The sequence below is a fragment of the Helianthus annuus genome, chromosome 4 (genome assembly GCF_002127325.2).
Source record: "Helianthus annuus cultivar XRQ/B chromosome 4, HanXRQr2.0-SUNRISE, whole genome shotgun sequence".
In the NCBI taxonomy this organism is placed as follows: Eukaryota; Viridiplantae; Streptophyta; class Magnoliopsida; order Asterales; family Asteraceae; genus Helianthus; species Helianthus annuus.
The window spans coordinates 204,299,507-204,322,083 of record NC_035436.2 but is presented as its reverse complement, the minus strand read 5'-3'; the positions used below and the strand labels follow the sequence as shown (position 1 = coordinate 204,322,083).

Genomic DNA, 22,577 nt, shown 5'->3' with positions numbered 1-22,577 from the left:
TACTGATTTTTTTAGTTGCTTATCGATCAAAAGTAGACCAACGGGAAACGTCCATAAAAATAAGCACAAAAAACATATTATATTTGACATGGCTTATTTTTGAAAAAAAAAAAAGTCAAAATGTAAACATTTTGAATTTATACCAACACGTACATAAAATTAAGCACGTAAAACTCGAGGTTGTCAAAATGTTATTACGTCGAAACGTAAACAAATTTGAATTTATATCGACACGTACATAAATGTGAAAATGTCTATAAAAATAAGTACCAAAACGTGTTATATATGACATGACTCATGAAACGTAAAGTATTATATACTATAAAAAAATATTATGTCGAAATGTAAACCAATTTGAATTTACATTGACACAGGTACGTAAAACTAAGCATGTAAAACTCGAGAGGGTCAAATGACATTTCATTTAACAAAGTTCTTAAAAAGTTAAAGGAGGTGTAAGTGTTAATGTTAAAATTTAAGAAAGCGTCAACCAATTATATATATAATAATTTGTTATACTTTTTTGAACGTGTAAGATAGGAAAGCTAGAGATAATTCTACATAACAAAAGAGTAAACATAAAAAGCTAAACAAAAATATTATATACTATAAATTTGCAACAATTCTTGGCATTATTGTTTCTACCATGTGTATTAAAGTTTGTATGATAGTAACTAATAAATAAGCAACATTTTTGTTTTTTTATAGAATGAAGTTTTTTTTTTTTTTTTAAGAATTGATTTTTCACTTTGATTCGCCGTACTTTTCAATTTTTTTGGTGCAATTTTTTCGTTTTACGTTTCGTTCTATATTTTGCAAGTTAACACGCCGCAACGTGCGTGTGGGGTTCAACGTTTTTTCGTCAATTTTTCCCGTTTAACAGGCCCGTTACAACACGTCTATTTTTCCTTGTTTGGCAACTTCGTCGCAATGCGCGGGTCCTAGACCATCTTAGTTTTTTTTCTATGTTTCACGTTTCGGGCTAATTTCTTTACATTAACACGCTGCAACAGACGTACGTGGTTCAAATATTTTACTTTGCTTTTCGTTCGGTGTTATTTTTTTTCTTTTTAATTTATTTTGCTTTTACGAGCTTTTCTGGTGTTGGTGGTCACCGACAGTGGTATAGCATTGTTGCAACTTGGCATGGTTTTACACCCCGCAATGCGGGAATGGTTTAATACTAGTTATTAATTAATTAAATTATTATAAGAAGCACACGCCATTATTCGAACATTGGCTAAGGTACAATCAGACAAATTCTAAGGATCAATAATTCCGCCCTTTGTTATGTATACGATCCTAATCATTAGTTTAATACATCAAATTGGTACTTTGTAAACCGACATTATTATACACATTATGTGCTTAAATATTATTGTTTAAATTAAAGTAATATTGAGTCCTTAAGTTTCTAAAAAAAATTAGGCATATGATCCTAATTGTTTGGTCACTCGTCAGTTGGTAAAAATGACTATATACATTATAGACTTTGGTTTTAATAAACGTGAGATGCACCAAGGCGATAAGATGCCCAAAGTGCAAAAATCCACCGGCACAAAGTATTTGTAAAACTTTTTTATATTTCTCAGGCTACACGATATGGCCGCCCTCGACATTATTTTATATTTCTTAAGCTACACGATATAGCCGTCCTCGACATTTCATCAGCCAATAGTGCCCACAACATTTATTGGGGCTGGGGGGGGGGGGGGGGGATAAAGAGATGGTGGTGGTAGGGCCCATGTTTTCAACCAATCACAACTTTAATAAGGGATTTTATTCTATTGCATGGGTATTATTCGGAAAAAGCAATGGAGTACATGGCGCTAAGGTGACGCAATGGAGCCCCTGGGGTTTTATTCCATTCCGCACCCTCTAACCCCATGAGCTTCTAGCATCACTCACCTAAAAAGCTATATTACAACATCCTGATACACCAAACCTTCCCACATGCGAGGCGCACGCCTCAAAACTGTCTCAAGTCCATTTCATGTGCGTACATCTCGCGCACCTCACCCACGCCTTTTGTTCACTGCCCGCTTTACCAAGTAAGAAGTGAACCACCTTGCACAAGAGTGCAATATGCGCTTAGGTGCGCTTCAAGAGCAATTTTTAAAACCCATCTTACGGATAAGCAAATAGATAAAGACCAGATATGAAGTTTCTCAAAAAATCAGGATCAAATGTTAAAATATTAACTTAGGGCATGAACCTTGGCACCTTGCTATTATTGTTAGAGTTAACTGCCATTTTCATTCTAGTGGTTTGGTGGAAAATGTCATTTCAGTCCAAAAAAAAAATTGCGCCTATTCCGTCCTCAACATTTTTTAGACGTGCCACTTCAGTCCAAAAACATAACGCCTTGCGCTAGTTCCGTCCTCAACGTTTTTAACAGCGCGCTATCTTTTTGAACTGAAGTGACACGTTTCAAAAATATAGACGACTGAACTGTCGCAAATCTTTTTTGAACTAAAATGGCATTTTTCACCAAACCACAGGGACGAAAATGACAGTTAACTCTTATTGTTATTACTTGTTTTAAGAATTTTGGAGAATAAAGGAATGAAGAAAGTACATAAACAAGAACCCAAGGATGTAGACCACAATATCAAACCTAACCTTATATTCTCACAAAAACAACATTCCAAATGCTCTTGTTATCACTCAAAAAGTCCTTTTGTTCTCATAAATATCCTTTCTCCTTGGATCTTGTGCTCGGACTGTCGTTCCCGGGCCCCACTTAGGTCACCCGGAATCAACAAAGGTAGGCTTACACTTCAAAATATTACTATTATGTACACCTATGTTATAATATAAGACTCACATAACCATATGATCAATAGAGTTGACACAAAGATTAGTAATGGTTCTTCAATCCACTGAAAGACAAGATGGCGGCCGCAGCAGCAGTGGCGGTGGCGGTGGCGGTTCTTCTATAGCTCTCCTGCAAGAAAGATTTCGGCAGCTACAGAAAATGAGGGAAAAGCGACAAGAAATGGAGCTATTGAAGCTGTTCTCTAAGCCTGAAACTACGAGTCAAACTAGTCAAACCAACCGTTATGAGCCACTGGTTCGATCACTGACAAGACCAAATGTTCAAGATTCTGCATCATCTCTTGGACTTAATTTATACACCAAGCAAGCAGAACCGAAACGACCTGCAAAAACAACACAAGTTATGGACTTTTGGCAAGTAGATTCAAAGAAACATGAAGTCGATACGTCACTTCGTCTGTAGGAAAGCTTGACTTTTTAGTTTTTTTTTGGTAAATTACTTTTTGAGTCCCTGTGTTTTAGTAGTTTTAACTAGTTGAGTCCAAAAGCAAAAAGTTTAACGACCTGAGTCCCTATAAGCATTTCTTTAACCATTTGAGTCCTTTTGAGTCCAAATTTTAACATTTTGAGTTTTTTTTGGACTCAAATCGTTATAAAATGAACAAAATTGGACTCAAAACGTTATAAAATAAATGGCTAGGGACTCAGGGCGTTAAACTTTTTGATTTTGGACTCAAGTGGTTAAAACCACTAAAACACAGAGACTCAAAAAGTAATTTACTCTTTTTTTTTAATCTTTTTCGGGGTAAATTATGAAAAATAACCGTAAAAGTTGTTTGTTACCTTGGTTATTGTTTGCTTTCTTCTAACAAGATATCGCCACTGCCTGAATTTTCATCGTTTTTCAATTTCTTTTTCCAAAATCTGGGCATGAGCCGAGCGGCTTCTTTGATTTCTTTGGCTGAGTTGTTGTTTATTCTTTCAAATCTCACCGTATTAACTTTTCTACAATTTCCCGCTAATATCTGCAAATCATGCATATTCAAAACAAGATTCATTTTTTAACAGGGAAAATTTCATAAAAAGGTAATATAGTTTAGGTCATTTTATATGCATAGAAACGGCTATTAAAAATAATAATCTTTATATAAAAAAATATATTTATGTATATACAAAATGAACCATAACAATCTTTTGATGACTCAGATGTACAAAAAGAAAGTACAATGACGAAAACAGGACGCATAAAAAAGTAAATATTTATGTTTCACAAAAAATAACTAATTTTGGAAGTTAAACCTTTTTTGATGTGAGAAAATTCAATATTTTCTAGAGTAAACTGCCATTTTGGTCCATGTGATTTGGTCACTTTAGTCCAAAACTCAAACTTTTTGCATCTGGGTCCCTGTGGTTTCAGTTTTATTGCCATTTTGGTCCAAAAATGAAATCAGGGCATATTTGTCTTATAAAATCCTGTTATTTTGTCCTTTTCCACAGGGGCAAAATGACCATTTCTTTTTTTATAAATAAATACCATATTTTATAAGACAAATATGACTTGATTTGCCCCTGAGGAAAATGACAAAATTGCAGGATTTTATAAGACAAATATGACCTGATTTCATTTTTGGATCAAAATGGCAATAAAACTGAAACCACAGGGCCCAGATGTAAAAGGTTTGAGTTTTGGACTAAAGTGGCAAAAGTGACAAACCCCAGGGACCAAAATGGCAATTTACTCTATTTTCTAAAAGGAAATATGACAAAATTATGTTACTTTAGTTTGCGATTTCCTCAATTATATAAAATAGCGGTTTTTCCAAGTTAAATAATTTTACCCCGAGCTTGAATGTTTGAGATCTATCTTTTTCATCTTGACCATCCGTTTCGTGTTTATTCTCACCATCATTATCTTCTTCATTTGCCTTTTTTAAAACTACTTTAATACTTTCACCTGTTCTCGGTATGTATCCGAATGCTTCACAAATGAAACCTGAAACCGTCTCGTATTGGTGATCCTGCATGCAACATATAAATTAAAGAGTTAATTACTGTTTTCGTCCCTGTGGTTTGTCAAAAATCACTATTTCAGTCCATTAGTTTAAAAATTGCGATTTCAGTCCCTGTGGTTTCACTTTCGTAACCATTTCAGTCCCTGTACTTACGGAATAAATGGATTGAAATGGTTATGTAAGTGAAAGCACAGGGATTGAAATGGTTACGAAAGTGAAACCACAGGGACTGAAATCGCAAATTTTAAACTAATGGACTGAAATAGTGATTTTTGACAAACCACATGGACGAAAACAGTAATTAACTCTAAATTAAATTAACAAATTAAGTAATTAACAACGAATATTGAAAAATATACAAGAATACGTATACACAGTTACACACCTCGGGCAACAAGATATCTAAATCTTCAGAAAGTTGGTAAATTGATGTATTCGCGTCGACATCAAACACTCCCTCTGCCCGCTTTACAATATTCCCGGTTTTTCTCTCGATTTCCTCCTGTAACCCAACGAATATGAACAATGGGATGCAAATGTTATAAACTAGTGGTTGAAACCTACGCGTTGCAACGGGAATGATAAAATTTGTAAGACTTGGTTTACACACGATTACAAAAAGAAAGTTTGTTTATAAAGGTTTTAGACTTAGTACACAAAAGTTTTATGATGTAACTCAAAAAATAAAGTCGTCGAAAGCCATAAATACAAATACCGATGTTCCCGGCCGGTACTGACTCGGTTTGTCATCATATCGCTATTTCAAATACTACTTTGTTTTCAATAAAACTTATATCTGAATGTCGAGAAAAAAATTAACCGCAACCGCGTATTTAGTAGGTGAAACCCACGCGTTGCAGCCGGGATGTTAAAATTTTGTGAGGATCGGTATTGACGACTACACGAAAAAAAGTTTATTTACAGTGGTTTTATTACACAAAAGTTTTATGATGTAAAAATAAAGTCGTGTTTTACATCGATCGAAAACTTTAAAAAACAAATATTCCGATATCGTTGATACTGGTACCGATGTTGTTTGGTCGGTACCGGCTAGGTTCGTCACCATACCGTTATTTTGAAAACAACTCCGTTTTCAATAGAATTTATACCAGAATGTCAAGAAAAAAAATAAACGTAACCTCATATTTAGTTTTTTTTTTTTTTTTTTATTTTTATTTTTTATTTTTTGTAAAAAAACTAACGAACAAAAATTATAAGAGAAAAACAAAACTATCGGGTTAAAGGCGTATATTATTTATAGTAGAAGAGGTAAAATTAAAACTTAAAAAGAAAGTTTAATTCATTTTTTACCCAATCTTACAAATATATGTTTATTAATTGCATCAAAACTTTAAAAACTTACCTTTGAGTCATTCTCATCAAAAATTTCACCAACAATTTCCTCAACAACATCTTCAAGGGTTACAATCTGCTCATTGAAAACAAAAGCAAAAGTCAAAGTCAAAATCAACCTTTGTTTTAAACTTGCTGAAAATATACAAAATAGAGCATCAAGGGCTATGTAGCATGGGGACTCCATTTATGTGGCCGTACCCGTATCGGGTACTTGTCGGGGACAGAAACACCATGGGTACTCGTCGGGGACGTTTCCTAAACGTTTCCAATGTCGGGGACGTATCTGGTAGAAGTATCCAGCCCGTTTCCATTTAATTTTAGGGTTTTAACCCTTTCAAATTCCACAACCGGCCATTAAATAAATAGACCTATCATATTCGGCTTCTCTAATCTCTAAACTCTCAAGTCTCATTATCTCTAATTCTCTATCGATTGCCGATCTCTCACTAGATGAACCGGAATTTGAAAATGATTTGATTATTGATAATTAATTACCTTTGGAAGATGTACTATTTTTGGAATTTGTTTAATATATTTTTATTTTTTTATATTTTTTATTGCCGTACCCGTATCTTGAAATTTTGAGTTTTGTCGTCCCTCGTTCCCGTATCGTCCCCGTACCCCGATCCCGTACCCGTTCCAGTGCTACTTAGATCAAGGGCATAAACATACACCGACGGTTCCTCCGTATTCATTAAGAACAACAGCCATGTGAACTTTCCTAATACGGAATTCCCTCAGAAGATTCCAGACTAACATTGAATCTGAAAAAAATTATAATTAATTTAAGGGTCATGTTAATGACTTAATTCTATCAAAGTCAAAGTCAAAGTCAAAGTTAAAGTCAACTATTACCAGGAACGAAATATGCAGGCTTGTGAGCCATATCTCCCACAACTGCAGTTTCAAGCATATCTCCCTTCAAATTTTCAAAATAAATAAAAATTTTACTACAAAAACCAATATATGATAATTAAAAATAATCAAAATCTTACTTTCTTAATAAGTTCTAACAAATCCATTGCGTAAGCTACACCCACGATATTATCAATTCGCTGCTCAAACACCGGCACCCTGTGAGTGCAAATCAAATTATTATTTTTTAAATAAATCCATAATCAGAATTATTTTCTTTAAAATATTTTTTTTTGCAATAATTACCTAGTATATTGATGAGTTACCCATAAGTGGTGGAAATCAAATAATTATTTTTTAAATAAATCCATAATCAGAATTATTTTCTTTTAAATATTTTTTTCCAATAATTACCTAGAATATTGATGAGTTACCCATAAGTGGTTGAAATCAAATAATTATTTTTTAAATAAATCCATAATCAGAATTATTTTCTTTAAAATATATTTTTTCAATAATTACCTAGAATATTGATGAGTTACCCATAAGTGGTGGAAATCAACTAACGTTGCAGTCGAATCAACTGCAACTACATCCACAAGCGGCGTCATAACCTCCTTCACATGGGTGTCTTTTATTTCCAACACATTCTCAATCATATCCTGCATAAATATGTAACGCGTTATGCATATATACTATAAATATGCTATTTTGTCACATCAACCAACTTTGGTATTAACCAACTTTAGCCCCTCAACTTTAATAATGACATGTTTAGCCCCCCAACCTCAACTTTGGTAATGGCATGTTTAGTCCCTTAACTAAAACAACTCTAGCCCCTCAACTTTAGTAATGACATGTTTAGCACCTAGGGGTGCAAACGAGCCGAGCGGCTCGCGAGCTAGTCGAGATCGACTCGAGAAAAAGTTCGAAACGAGCCGAGCCTTATCGAGCCCAAGCGGAGCTTGAGCCTCAAAACAAAGCTCGTTTGTTTATCGAGCCCGAGCTCGAGCCTCACATGTGAAGCTCGTTTGGCTCGTCGAGCCTTAGTGTAAACGAGCCGAGTTGAGCCGAGCTTATTTAAACTTGTTTACAAGCCGACCTCGAACCTAAAAATAAGCTTATTTAGTAAACGAGCCCGAGCTTTACTTATCGAGCTCGCAAGCCTAAAAAGTCTATTATTTATATTATTTTTATTTAATATACTAATTAATATATAATAAACGAGCCGAGCCCGAGCCGAGCTCGAGCTTGATAAAATACAAACGAGCCGAGCTCGAGCTTTGAAAACAAAGCTCGAATCGAGCCGAGCTCTCAGAAGTTAATCGAGCTCGAGCTCGAGCCTGGCCGAGCTCGGGCTCGGCTCGTTTGCACCCCTAAGAGCACCTTAACTAAACAACTTTAGCCCCTCAACTTTAATAATGACATGTTTAGCTTCTTAACTAAAACATCAAACAACTTTAACTCTCGCGATTTGCTTGTTTTTATCTACGTTTCGAACCCGTTGCGGAGCGCAGGTGGTAACCCACTAGTTAATTATATTATAATAACAATAATAATCCAACTCTTTGAATAAAATCAACTAAAAAGGTTGTACACAATAAAACAAACTTGGTTTTTTCAACTGATTATTAAGACCCATTTGACCCGCTCCCTTTAGCTATTATTTTCTGATTTTGACCCGTTTGTGATTAAAATCATCAAACAAAACCGACATTGACCCGTTTATAAGTTAATGAGTCGAAAATGCCACATCATATACCTGTTCTTCCTCCTCAATGGCCCCGCTCAACTCTGCAACCCTTAACATTAACTTGAGTTCATCTTCAGTGACAGATGGTTCACTGGTCCAAAGTTTAATCAAAAACCAAATAAAAAAAATTAAAAGAAATGAAATAAACACTATAAACTATTTATATATATAAATAAAAAAGAATAATAATTGGTTATACTTTATAGTGTAGGAAATAGAGGGGGCAATCTTGACCCAAAGCCTTCTAAATGGGTTAGTTTGGGTTGCTTTTAAAATTATATGGGTTGGTTTGGGTGAGATATTTTAACTAAATGGGTCACAGTGGGTCACTTGAAATTCCATCTTGTTATTTTCGGGTCAAAGCGGGTCGACAACATTAAATAAATGGGTCGATGTGGGTTAGTGTCTTAAAGAAACGTGGCAGGTTTCGGGTCGGGACGGTTTTCGTACCGTTTCGACGCGAATCGTTTCGACGTGAATCGTTTCGTCCCGTACCGTTTCGACCCGTACCAGTTCGACCCGAACCGTTTCGACGCGAACCGTTTCGACCCGTGCCGTTTCGAACCAAAGCGTTTCGACCAGAACCGTTTCGACCCGTACCGTTTCGAACCAAAGCGTTTCGACCAGAACCATTTCGACCCATACCGTTTCGACCCGTACCCTTTCGACCAGTACCGTTTCGACGCGAACCGTTTGATGCGAACCGTTTCGGCGCGAACCGTTCAAAATGTTTTTTAACGTGTACAATATAGTAAACAAAGTAACATAAAATGTGGTTAAAGGACTCAATGCGACAAAAATAGGTTATCTAATAGACTTTGTTAATCAGGTTGAGATGATTCATTTTATCATTTATATTCCCAGTTAGTATTGGCAGTTAATTAACTGTTCAAACAGTGGTATCCAGTTGTGGCTTTTCGTTGCTTGGTGATGTTGTCAATGGTCATGGATTTCTAAATTTCTTTTGTAGCTTGGTGCTGAATTTACTGGTAGTTTTGACCCGTACCGTTTCGACCAATACCGTTTCGACGCGAACCGTTTCGAAACGAACCGTTTCGACTTGTACTGTTCGACGCGAACCGTTTCGGCGCGTACCGTTTCGACGCGAACCGTTTCGACCAGTACCGTTTCGAACCGGACAAAATTGCCCCTTGATGTACAATCTCTTGAAAAAAACATTTTTAACCAACCAGACCCGAAACCCGTTCCGACCCGAACCCGTTCCGACCCGAACCCGTTCTGACCCGAACCCGTTTCGACCCGAACCCGTTTCGACCCGAACCAAAACAAACCCTTTTTAAATTGACCCGTTTTGACCCAAACCCGTTTCGACCCGAACCCGTTTTGACCCATGACCCAACCCAACCCGACCCGTTTGCCAGGTCTAGTAGGAAAGATGTACCTTTTCCCTTTCAAACCAAGAATTTTAAGCATTCCCATTGAAAAATACGTTACAACTCTTCCAATCGGATATAAAACCACCGAAAGCCAAGCAACCGGACGGACCTACGTATTTTTTGAGACACTAATTATGTTGATATTAAACAAAATTGACATAGTATCAGTATGCATACTCAGATTATGCTTACCACAGCTCTAGCAACGGCTGTAGCGTTATGAACAGCTATACTTTTGGGAGTAATCTCGGTGAGAAGTAACACAACAACCTGAATTAAACCACCAAGCAATTTAGCGTTATAAGATAAACCGTTGTTTTATGCATTAAATCACATAATCGGGTCCTTTGAAGTTTGAAACTAGAATTTAGGCACAAACCGTCATAACACCGGTTGCTGCACTAACACCGGCTTCACCGAAAACTGTTGTTGCGGCTTCAGTGAAGAGTGCAGTAGCTCCAATGTTGACCACACTGGACAAATTATCGTAACTGTGAGTAAAAATATTTAAATTCATAAATTTCTTAAGAAATAAAAAGGTGGGAAATTACGTTGTGCCAATGAGGATGGTGGTGAGGAAACGAGTGATGTCTGTACGAAGCAGCTTGAATACGCCATTTTCTCCTTCCTTTTCTGCTAGTTCTCTCACCTGAAAATAATAGTATTATTCAATTGGCCTGTAAACAAACCGAACATTCAGTTAACTGTTCTACAGGAACCGGATAGTTCTTTTATATATATATATATAGAGAGAGAGAGAGAGAGAAAAAAAAAGTATATCGTACATTACGGCTTAACGTACTTCACGTACAACAACGTGCGTGATTTGTTATATAACATGCGTGATTAATGTTTTCAATATGCGTGATTATTGTGTTTCAACATGCGTGATTTTGCATTTTTGAGTTATAACGTGCGTGATTTTAAAATGAACGTGCGTAATTACCTGTGTCGTACGTGATGTACGTTAAGCCGTAATGTACGTTAAGTTGTTAACCTTCCTCTATATATATATATATATATATAAATGAACAAACACGTACAAACACCTTTGTTTAATCAATTAGACAAACGAACATGAACACATGTCCCCATTTGTCCATTTACGTTTGTTCACTTTACATGTTCGTCTAAATTTATTCATTAGTTATCAGTAAAACTAATTGAGTAAGCGGCCCATCATACATCAACCCGTTACTACCCTAATCAAATTGTGGATCCAAGCCTTGGGTAAACGACTAAAGAACAAACATGAAATATGCATAGTTGTTAAAGGCGCACTCAAGGCGCAAAGGCCTCGCCTGGGGCTTAGGCGCAAAGCGCAACAAAAACGACGGCCTGAGAAAAAAAAAAACGCACGATAAAAAATATTTTATGTAAAAGGAAATTAATGCTATTCTTCAAATTGGATAAACAAAAGTTATTATATAACACTTAATATCATCTACTTAGTACCTAAAGTTTTAAATTATCAGTGTAGAAAAGTAGTTTTCCTTGAATAAAAGTAGAAATCTGGCTGGAATATTGCCGGAATTTAGAGAATTTGGCAGAAAACTTTCCGGAATCTAGAAATCCTGCCGAAATCTGCGCCTGAACCATCACCTGGAAAATTAAAGCGCAATCGCCTTGACCTAAAGCGCAATTGCCTCGCCTAGCTTGGAAATGGGCCTAGGCGCAAGAGGCGATGGCTTTTAACAACTATGGAAATATGCAAATATTAACACACATACATAAATGGACGCGAACACTCAACGAACAAACATGAACACGAAAGCCCGCCACTATAAGCGGTAAGTGTTCATTCAGTTGTTTGATTACATTCCTAAACATCATACCCACTAAGCCTTAACAAATAGAGTAGAATTTCATTTTCAAGACTACAACTTTAACCAACCACTTAAACAATACCATCATAAACATATCACCATCATCATCATCATACTCAGTAAATCCCACCAATAGCAAAGCTAAGGTAGGGTCCGCGGAGGGTAAGATGTAGTAGACAGCCTTACCTCTACTACCCCATAGGAATAGAGAGGCAGCTTCAAGTGAGATACTGAGACCCCGGCTCAATAGTAATTTTGCATCAAGCCTTGGACATAAGGCGCGTAACACTCAGCAATTGAGACAAAGGCCGATCAGTGCATGTACCCCTTGTCTTTCTGCTATCAACGCTACAACATGATGCATGATGCATGATTAACCATCCCCTCTTTTAACGTTAAAATTAGTGCTTTTGCCCCCCGAACGCCCACACATATATACATGATATGCGCATACCACAAGCGGGGCGTTAACATCATAAACATACATATAATATAAATACCTTCCAGGGTGAAAGAGTAGTAATTGAAGTTTCAGCCATTGAAAAGAAAGCAGATAATCCCAAAAGTGCAGCCAAAATCAAACCTTGCTCTCTAAAAACCCTAACAATCTGCGGAAACTTAGGCCCATTCACAAAATCCTTCAAACCAACCACACCCTTTTGACCAATATCCATAGCGAGAGCCCTTCGACATCTAATTACCCCAAAAACCAACACACCCACAACAAACCCACATCTCATTACACCTGCAAGCTTCTCAAAATACTCTGTTTTTGACGAATCTAATCCGGGTTCATTGTTGACGGAATTTGTTGGGTAAACTCTGGTTTTGAACACATTGGGGGTTAATGAGATCTGAAGCTTATGTTTGGATTGTGAATTTGGGTTCTTATGGTCTCGAATTGGGGTAAAACGTTTTGAAATTGTTGAAGGGGTGAAGGGGCGATGATGGGTGAAAAGTGGTGGTTTGAGGAGTGTTGTGTTCATGATGGTGGATTGGTGTGTGAAAGAACTATGAAGTGGGTATTGAATTTGGGGGTTTTTGAACAGGGGTTTTTAGGGTTTAGAATCTGTGAAGTTGAAGAACAGAGACCCCCTGATGATTACTTCAACCTTGAAACGGTTGTTGTTGGTGTCAATTTCCTATTTTTTTCCTTTTTAATTATCTAACAAAATAAAAACCCGTTACTCGGGATAACCCAACAGCAAAAGGTCACCCATTAGTTACGGGCCGCAGATAGTGTTAGGAAGCCTAAACCCACCTTAGTTAGTTCGGGATTCGAACTTGAGGCCTCTCATTGTCCGAAGGTCCACCGTGATAAAACCTGATTGAGATCGAATTTAAACTTGAGAGTTGAGACTTCTAACCTCAAACTCAAATCTTCATTGCTTACTGAGCTATAGCTCATTAATTATAGGCTAAAAACATATTAAGTGCTTAAAGTTTGAATTTTATATACATAAAGTTATAGATATGCCTCTAAAATAAAAGATTTCTAAGGGTATAAGGAGTGGTTAAACACTTTAAAGTGACAAAACAAAAAACCGACCAATCAGAGCGCGCCATGTCAATTAGGCAAAAGTGTTTAAACTTTGCTGAAAAGTGTTGGCAATGGTTTAAACACTTGCTGAAGTGGTAAACTTTTATTATTATTTTTTTTGCAATAATTTATTTAATATAAATAAATTTAGGATATATACATTAAATTAAAAAACAATAAAGTTTCATAAATTAAATTAAAAACATCAAAGTTACACTAAATTAAAAAACAATAAAATTACATTAGCATGAAACAATTTAAACTAGTCTTCGTCGGAATCGGCCAAAAGATGGGGTAAATCTTGACTTGCGAGATGATCTATGAGATCGTGTTTGAGTCTCCAATGGGTGTCTTCATTCAACAACTCGCCCAGCACCGTATCGTCTAGAGCCGGCTCGACCGGAGGATCCCGAATGTGCACCGGTGCTATCACCTTTCCATCGTCTTTCAAAATCATGTTGTGTAAAATAATACACGTGTACACGACATTCCTAATTTTTTTAACCGATCTTGCTCGCATCGGTCGACTCAATACACCCCATTTCCCCTTCAAAACACCAAAAGCCCGTTCGACGTCTTTTCTTGCCGCCTCATGTTGCCTCTTGAATTTCTTTTCGTTTACTTCGTGAGGGTAAGGGATCGACTTCACAAACACGGACCACGAAGGGTAGATTCCATCCACGAGCAAATAACCACGTTTGTATAAATGGTTGTTAACGTAAAATGGACATTTTGGCGCGGTTCCATTTCGTTCCGTTAAAAATAACGGAGATTGTTGTAGAACATTGATATCGTTTTGAGAACCGGGTGGACCGGCAAAAGCATGCCAAAACCATAAGTCTTGAGAAGCAACCGCTTCGAGCATAATAGTCGGGTATCTATGATCTCCTCGCATATATTGGCCTCGATACTCTGTCGGACAAAAACGCCAAACGAAATGGGTGCAATCAAGGCTACCGAACATACCTGGAAGGTGATGTTTTTCCTCATGAGCTTGGTATAAAAGTGCCATGTCGTGGCTTGTCGGTCTACGTAAGAACTCTGGACCATATATTTTGCAAACCGTGTCACAAAAATATTCTAGGCACTCGCGGGAAGTTCTTTCGGCCATATGCAAGTACTCGTCGTTCTCGTCTGGAGTGTTTCCAGTTGCGAGCTGTTTAATAGCCGATGTCACCTTTTGCAAGGGCGTAAAGCCCTTCCTACCTCGCGCATCGGGGGCCTCTACAAACCACGGGTCGTTCTCTTCCACATCGGACACAATTTTTAGAAACAAACGTTTCGACATACAGAACCTATGCCGAAAGATATCTTCGTTGTACTTCGGGTCTTCGACAAAATAATCCGCCATGAGTGTCTCATGCCCCTCCTCACGTTGACGTTCAATATATCTCCTTCGGTTAGATGTGCCGGTATCTTGAAGTTCGGCTTCTTCGATGAGATTTTGAAAAAAAAGAATGCTACTATCGGATGAATCGTCGCTACTCATGGGTGGGAACCATAACGGGAGTTCATCCGCCATTTTGTATGGTAAACTTTTAGAAGGAATTGGTGGTATTTTTTGGTTTGTATGAGTATAAACTTGAAGGTATATAGGATAATAGGTTTATTGTGATATATATATAGTTTAATTTTAAAAAAATTTTTTTTTTTTTTTAAACGGTAATATTACCGTTGGATGTGGCCCCCCCTTTTTCCATTTCCTTTTCCCGAGTCGGCAAAGGGTTACCGCTCATTAACTTTTGCCGCGCCCCATGTTTATCGGCGGCGGTGTTTGCCGCTCGGCAAACTCGATTGCCGATGGTTTGCCGCACCCATTCCGTATCCCCTAAGTTAAATAAATTATTATATAAATGATAAACGTGATATATATAAAAAAAAAAAGCTTAATCCTTTTTATATGAATGCACTATATATTATTTCCCTCCCATGTTGAATAACAAGTTAACAACTAATTTTAAAATATTTAAAGTTAAAAGTTGAATTATATAAATGGTAAACGTGGTGTATTGTGTCTCAAAATATATTAACTTTTTTGGATTTTGGTATTGAACAAGGGTGAACAGATATTGAGGTGTGTGGTGGTTACTGTTAAGAATCGACCCAACTTGCCGGTTTGGGATCGATTTACCTTAACTTGAAAACCAGTCAAACCATACCTAAACCTAACATGCCGATTTAGGCTGATAGGGTTATAACTACATTGCAGAGAAAGAAGCTAAGAGATAAAGAATAATTTGACTCAAATTCTGGATATTTCCAGATTGTTACGTATCAAAGGGGGTTTTTCCCAAATTTATTGGGTTTCCTCCTGAATTGGTGTATAGGCATTATTGCCTAGTGGAGATGGATATGATCGGGTGGTTCTGCTGGTGGCACGATGATACTCCAGTGGTCCGTCAGTGATCCTAATTTGCCGTTCAAAAAAAAATATATAAAAGATAAACTTACACTCAAGACCCTCAAACAAATAGAAAACAACCCTTATTACTCCCTACATAATGCATAATATAAAAAATGCAACTAAATAAAAAAAGACACGTAACAATACTCCCCCCTTAACCTACTTTTTGCCCTCAAAAAGTACTTCAAGAACCCTTGTCTTCATCCTCTGCTGTAACAACTCTCCTTAAAATCAATACTTAGGATGATAATAAGTCAATAAAGAAACCATAATTGAGACACGCAAGTAATTCTGCATTAACCCTAAAAATTCCGGAACAATCAAAATCAGGATCAGGCCCCTAAAACTCAAGGGGGGCAAACCCTAGCTGGATGTTTATCTACTTAAAACGTTGTTTAAATCTAATTGGACCAAATTTTGACTCAGCAAGGCTAGTCCCACGCGTGGCAACCCTATGACCCTAGGTGTCCCCTTACGGACCGTAAAGGGTTAGGCTTACGGTCCGTAAGCATGTCCAATTTTGTGTATAAATAGCCGACCTTGGCACTTGCATTCTGTTGTAAAATCGACGAAGAAATTCGTTTGATACGTCGAGTTATAGCTAAATTAGTCCACACCACACACTAATTCACGAAGTGCTGCCGCAATCAGGGTAATAACTCGATCGCTATTACGATTCATTTTCCGACTGATCAATATATCCAATGGATGTTTAAGTGCCGCCCACATTAGGGTTATACTTTGTCGTTCGTCGTTAATTCGATGGATGTTTAAGTATCGCACTTTGTCGTTCGTTGTGAGAATTTGATCTCGTGAGTTATCGTAAATGTTGTATTGATTATTAACCCGGTTTTGTGTGCATGGTTATTTAAATTAGGTTAACAAGGCTAATCAGTAAGGCTTATACACTGCTCGTTAAATCTGCAATGTGAGTCATTCTCTTTTCTCACAGTTTGTGAGTCATTCTCTTTTTATCAACTGTTTTACAATACTCCAAATTATTTTCAAAGTGTTATAATTACAGGGACTAAGTCGTGGATATCTTGATTTATTGGTTAGTGGGGTATTGTGCACATTACTATTTCTCCCAGTTAGGTTCATTGACCTACTAGGGAGGAACGTCACTATTAGAGTTCATTGACCTAATAGTGGTATGACCATCATCACCATTGTGACTTGTCACCATTGTGACAGAAAGCCAGATAAAAATAAGATATGAACCATTGTAATCGCTCTTATGCTGTAAATTATAACTATGGGTCATTTCCTGAAACCTGAATGAACTCACTCAGTATTTCCCCGCTGACAAAACCTTTTTCAAACATGTTTCAGGTGATATGTTGTGAGCAAAGAAAGAAAAGTGCCAAGAAGCACTACAAGCTTAGAAAAGTGGCTCAATGTAAATAAATAAAGAAACATGTTTTGTAAAATAAAGATTTCCCAGTAAAATCATCTTAGTGTAAATTACAGGGTTTTATCCCTAAATTATATAAAACGGGCAGTTTCAAATATTGAAAGATCCTGTTTTAAAAAGACTTCCGCTGTCGCCTAAAATTTAAATACCGCAGGATTTCTGTCCCGCGGCTCCTGAAACGGGTCAAACCGGGTCGGGGGCCGTGACATCTGCTGCTGCTTGTTTTTCATCATCTACCACTTCAAGTATGTAAAGTTGTTTTTTCTTACACTTGTGCCTCGGAACGAACCTTTCGGTACACCAGAAACATTCCCCCTTTGCCCTTTTTTGCTCAAGTTCATCACTCGTCAAACGCCTCAATCTAAGGATTCCCGGTGTAGAACTTGATGGCTCGGTTGTTGGACTTGGCAGCAAAGGTAGTTTTGAACCATTAACGGGGGGTGTTATTTTAACGTCTTCGGGTTGCAGCCCATCCTCCACAGCGTTGAAACGCTTCATCAAGCATGTGTTGTTCATAGTTTGAATTCTTGCTAACCCATACGCCTCACGTAGTGTTTGAGGCTTGAACATCTTTACCGGCCCTTTTATTTCCGTGTAACACCTTGAAAATTTATGTCCAATAATGTATGAACACGTGTTATAAGCTCTGAATGTGTGAAAGAATACTTTAGAGGGACTAAAGTTGACAAACGGGGAAACTATGTGAATATAAGGGTCAAAAGTGTCAACGATGGATAATTATATTTAAAAATAGCCTACAAGATGTTTATACCTTCAAATGAATAAATCATGGATCATACGAAGCTAAATATGAAAGAAAGTGAGAAGTTACAAACTGCAGGGGCTAAATGTGTCAACATGTGCAAAGTAAACCTCTGAGTGACCTTTTGGCAGACCCGATGCTTTGTAACGGTAAAATTTACTCACTAGAATATGTGGTAAAAATTTCATAAAGTTTCGTTATCGTATGAGAAAGTTATGATCAAATTCGTGTACGAGGGGTTAAAAGCGTCAACATTGAATTCTAAGGCCTTATGGATGATCTCAAAGTTAACAAGGGACTTAACTAAGTTAGTGAAGGTCCTAAGGCCCTTAAAAATAAGGTTAGAAGGCTGAAAATGCAAAAAGGGAGCATAAAACCACGTTACAAAGGACCAGAGACCAAAAGTGCAAAGATGAAACTTGTTTGGCTGGTTCTGACAGGTCCAGGCGGCCCGCGTAAGGATCCCCTATGACCTTACGCGGCCCGCGAGAGCAGCCCAGTGACAGAAAACACCTGCAGGTGTCTGTCCAGCCCGTTGCACCGCCTTAAAATCTTGTTTTTACATACCAGGGGCTGCACCAACAGGTTTTCATGCATAGGGGGGCACTTGTCTTGATCTGGAAGCATTGGTAGACCTCTTTGGCATGATCTCCTTGAATTAAAACTCATATATAAGAGCCCTTAGTTGTAACCATTTTTGTGCATTCATTTGCAACTTCTTGCAACTTACTCTCTGGAGCTCTCTGGACCTCAAGCCATCTTCTTAGTGATCCCTAAGCATAATTAGGACTCTTGTAAGTGTCCTTAACCCTTCCTAATTCGTTTTAGCTTAGCTAACTAGCTAAAAGTCAAACCGTCATAATTAAGGTTTGACTTCGTGATTAATTAAAATTTGCTCAGTCAAATCACGAATTAAAAATACCTTTGAGTAGGAAATTATGTGGGTAATAAACCCTTAAAAGGGTATTTCCAGATTCCCACTCTAACTATGTTAATTGTTGAGTCAAAGCTTACTTTAAAAAGTTAACAGAATGCTTATTTTCAAATTAATGCATAATTAGCAATGTAGGGTACATGCAACCTGTTTGATCATTAATATAACTTGGTAAATAATGTAAGAACATGTCCCAACATGTTCAACTCGACAATTTTCTGTTTAGATCCGGTTTGGAACCGAAAGTCGCATAGTTTGACTTTCGCTTTGACTTTCAGTTCTGACCCGTTTTAGTCAAGTTTAGGATTGCCTTAGAGTTTCTTTTGGACCTATATTCATGTTAGTATAACTCCTTGAGATTATGCAACTTGGTTCATTAGATATCCTATTCACATGCATGTTTCCGTTAAATGCCTATATGTTGACCATTATGCCTAAATGACCTTAAAATATGATTTTTGAAAATGTAAAAGGGTAGACACCTTAGCTACTGATTTATAAGCTTGCACCTAAAATTTGAGGTCAGTTGGAGGTGTAGATTAAGAGTTATGCTCATTAGCATAATTAGAAGCTTCTTTAGTAATTACATAGCGTAAATTGCATATAGCCTATCTAAACCCAAATTTTTATACAAAACCTTGTACCTACTGTATTAAAATAATATTTTGGGATTCTTATAAATTTTTATTTAATTTTAGGTTGAGCATAACTTAGTGTTCTAAGCTTAATTCGGCTAATGCCGGTTTTGCCCTTTTGGGCTATAAAATGAGTTTTATAAATCCGATTGACCCGAAACCTTTTTCTACTGATCTAATATATTAAATAAATTATTTTGAGCCTTCTGGAATTTTAAAAATATCAGCTTTCTTTATAAAACCCGGAAATGGCTCCAAATCGCCTTTTTAAGCGTTTTTAACGCATAAGTATGTGTTAGAACCTTTTTAAGCACATGAGGTAGAAACCTACTGATGTATTCAGTAAAATTTTATATTTTAACAGTAGGAGAATACCCTAAGATCAGAATTCCAGTTTTGACCTTTTAGGCATATGTGAAATTACCGAAACGCCCCTCCGGTGCCTAGAATGGTTAAGATTGATAAATTTCACCTAGGATTAATACCCTACTGTTATAACTTGGTAAAATGAGTTTATTTACTGAATTATTCAGACCTGTAACTCAGAATGTCATTTAAACTCTTTTACACCCTTTAAAATGACCAAAATGCCCTTATGAGGCATAGTTTGGGTTTAAAACCATTTGGGGCATAATGGAAGGTATCTTACTGATATCACAACATGTTTAAGGTATATTAACTTAGGAAACTTGTATATGACTCTTATGGTTGCTCGTTACGCACTTTACGCGTTTGGATCGGCTTATATAACTAGTTTACCCATTTTAGCCGAAACGGGTCAAACCATATCATTTCAGTCTCAAAATCCAGAATGTGATTAAGTTACCCATATTAAACAAGTATGCAAGCTTGTTGGATCAAAACCACATTCTAAAACGGTCTTCGCCAATCTTCATTTAGAACTAACCGGTCTAAGGTTAGGCTAAATTAAAAGACCCGTTAGGATTCTAATAGGTTATTTAAAACCTTCATTTCCAGATATAGGAGCCCAGTAAAAGCTACGTGTACTTGCTGTATTTGAATTATACTTGCTCAGGTAAATACGTTTAACTTATTTTCCCTATACGGGTTTGGGGTACGGTATATAAAATACCGCTTGGTCGGGTAATTGACCTTAACCAGTTGGTGGTTAAGAGTAGTCAAATAACCCGTTTGAAAATGTTGTTTTGTTTGTTTAACGCCTTTGGGGGCTTAATGACCATGTCCCGGATATCCTTGGCATCATTCAAAGAATGGCCACGACCTTAGCATACGGGTGTAGGCGTACACCCGTAGTGCATTAAATAAATAAAGTATAACAGTCTGTACGAGAGGAAATCTCGCGGCGGAACTATACTATGTGGTGTGTCTATTAAACTTTAACCCGGCATGACCCGGACAACTGAACGCATACAAACATGTAATTCTTTTACAAGATTATAAGCAAATATTTATCCCAAGTTATAAAAAGTTTTGTGCCGCGGGCATTCAAATCAATTTTTAAAACCTTTTCAAAATGAGTCAGTTAAATTGTATTTACCAGTGCAGACTGACGTATTTTCCAAAAAGGCTAAGTGCAGGTACTACGCGTAATAGGCTGGCCACTCCTTAGCATCAGTTTAAGTCTCGCAAGCTTAGGATGCATGAAGTCTGTTGAATAAAAGTTTCCTCTTTGTTTTTGATCCGCCTGTGGATCTATTTCAACTTTTGTGATATTCGACATTACAATTTAAGTTGGTTGAAATAAATCTATCTTTAGCTTCCGCTGTGCATTTATATTTTGTATTGTTGACTATGATGATATCAACTACGTCACGAAATCCCCCACCGGGCCCACCGGTGACACGTGGTAAAATTGGGGTGTGACATTCCGGCTTCAAACCCTTTAAATGACACGGCCCCCGACCCGGTTTGACCCGTTTCAGGAGCCGCGGGACAGAAATCCTGCGGTATTTAAATTTTAGGCGACAGCGGAAGTCTTTTTAAAACAGGATCTTTCAATATTTGAAACTGCCCGTTTTATATAATTTAGGGATAAAACCCTGTAATTTACAATAAGATGATTTTACTGGGAAATCTTTATTTTACAAAACATGTTTCTTTATTTATTTACATTGAGCCACTTTTCTAAGCTTGTAGTGCTTCTTGGCACTTTTCTTTCTTTGCTCACAACATATCACCTGAAACATGTTTGAAAAAGGTTTTGTCAGCGGGGAAATACTGAGTGAGTTCATTCAGGTTTCAGGAAATGACCCATAGTTATAATTTACAGCATAAGAGCGATTACAATGGTTCATATCTTATTTTTATCTGGCTTTCTGTCACAATGGTGACAAGTCACAATGGTGATGATGGTCATACCACTATTAGGTCAATGAACTCTAATAGTGACGTTCCTCCCTAGTAGGTCAATGAACCTAACTGGGAGAAATAGTAATGTGCACAATACCCCACTAACCAATAAATCAAGATATCCACGACTTAGTCCCTGTAATTATAACACTTTGAAAATAATTTGGAGTATTGTAAAACAGTTGATAAAAAGAGAATGACTCACATTGCAGATTTAACGAGCAAGATATAAGCCTTACTGATTTGCCTGTGATTAATCTAATTTAAATTACAATGCACACACACAACCGGGTTAGTGATCAATACAGCAGTTACGATAACTCACGAGATCAAATTCTCACAACGAACGACAAAGTGCGATACTTAAACATCCATCGAATTAACGACGAACGACAAAGTATAACCCTATGTGGGCGGCACTTAAACATCCATTGGATATACTGATCCGTCGGAAAATGAATCGTAATAGCGATCGAGTTATTACCCTGATTGCGGCAGCACTTCGTGAATTAGTGTGTGGTGTGGACTAATTTAGCTATAACTCGACGTATCAAACGAATTTCTTCGTCGATTTTACAA

At 37.1% G+C, this 22,577-nt stretch overlaps 2 protein-coding genes across 4 annotated transcripts; both read right to left on the bottom strand.

The window, feature by feature from the left end:
• Nucleotides 1-2,599: 2,599 nt before the first annotated feature.
• On the bottom strand, nucleotides 2,600-13,119 carry LOC110938102 (DUF21 domain-containing protein At1g55930, chloroplastic). 3 transcript variants are annotated; one of them, XR_004890911.1, is made up of 16 exons: nucleotides 12,478-13,119; nucleotides 10,703-10,800; nucleotides 10,531-10,624; nucleotides 10,344-10,421; nucleotides 10,157-10,260; nucleotides 8,764-8,845; nucleotides 7,524-7,663; nucleotides 7,142-7,220; nucleotides 7,002-7,065; nucleotides 6,819-6,910; nucleotides 6,154-6,219; nucleotides 5,176-5,292; nucleotides 4,733-4,796; nucleotides 3,622-3,803; nucleotides 3,059-3,161; nucleotides 2,600-2,947 (listed from the first exon to the last, which is right to left on the bottom strand). XR_004890911.1 is itself a non-coding variant. In XM_022180574.2 (15 exons), exons 1-14 carry the CDS (start codon nucleotides 12,961-12,963, stop codon nucleotides 3,627-3,629), a joined length of 1,857 nt encoding a protein of 618 aa, XP_022036266.1. In that variant the 5' UTR covers nucleotides 12,964-13,119; the 3' UTR covers nucleotides 2,600-3,161; nucleotides 3,622-3,626. The 3 variants fall into 3 exon arrangements, 1 of the variants encoding a protein (XP_022036266.1); XR_002591191.2 differs by having other exon boundaries at nucleotides 2,637-2,947; nucleotides 4,617-4,796; XM_022180574.2 differs by having other exon boundaries at nucleotides 2,600-3,161; nucleotides 4,617-4,796.
• Nucleotides 13,120-13,779: 660 nt separating this feature from the next.
• On the bottom strand, nucleotides 13,780-15,039 carry LOC110934214. The gene is made up of 3 exons (XM_022177396.1): nucleotides 14,484-15,039; nucleotides 14,302-14,429; nucleotides 13,780-14,160 (listed from the first exon to the last, which is right to left on the bottom strand). The coding sequence occupies exons 1-3, from the start codon at nucleotides 15,037-15,039 to the stop codon at nucleotides 13,780-13,782; spliced, it is 1,065 nt and encodes a 354-aa protein (XP_022033088.1).
• Between the last annotated feature and the right edge of the window lie 7,538 nt (nucleotides 15,040-22,577).

Bases quoted from the DNA above. Each gene is read 5' to 3' on its own strand.
- LOC110938102 (XM_022180574.2), bottom strand. From the start codon at position 12,963: ATGAACACAACACTCCTCAAACCACCACTTTTCACCCATCATCGCCCC. The intron at 7,221-7,523 runs GTAATTATTGAA...TTGCACTCACAG, and splicing joins GTAACTCATCAATATTCTAG to GGTGCCGGTGTTTGAGCAGC. The intron at 5,293-6,153 runs GTAAGTTTTTAA...GTTGGGTTACAG, and splicing joins TTGATGAGAATGACTCAAAG to GAGGAAATCGAGAGAAAAAC.
- LOC110934214 (XM_022177396.1), bottom strand. From the start codon at position 15,039: ATGGCGGATGAACTCCCGTTATGGTTCCCACCCATGAGTAGCGACGAT. The intron at 14,430-14,483 runs GTATGTTCGGTA...TTTGTCCGACAG, and splicing joins GGAAAAACATCACCTTCCAG to AGTATCGAGGCCAATATATG. The intron at 14,161-14,301 runs GTTCTACAACAA...GTGTTTGTGAAG, and splicing joins GTTCTCAAAACGATATCAAT to TCGATCCCTTACCCTCACGA.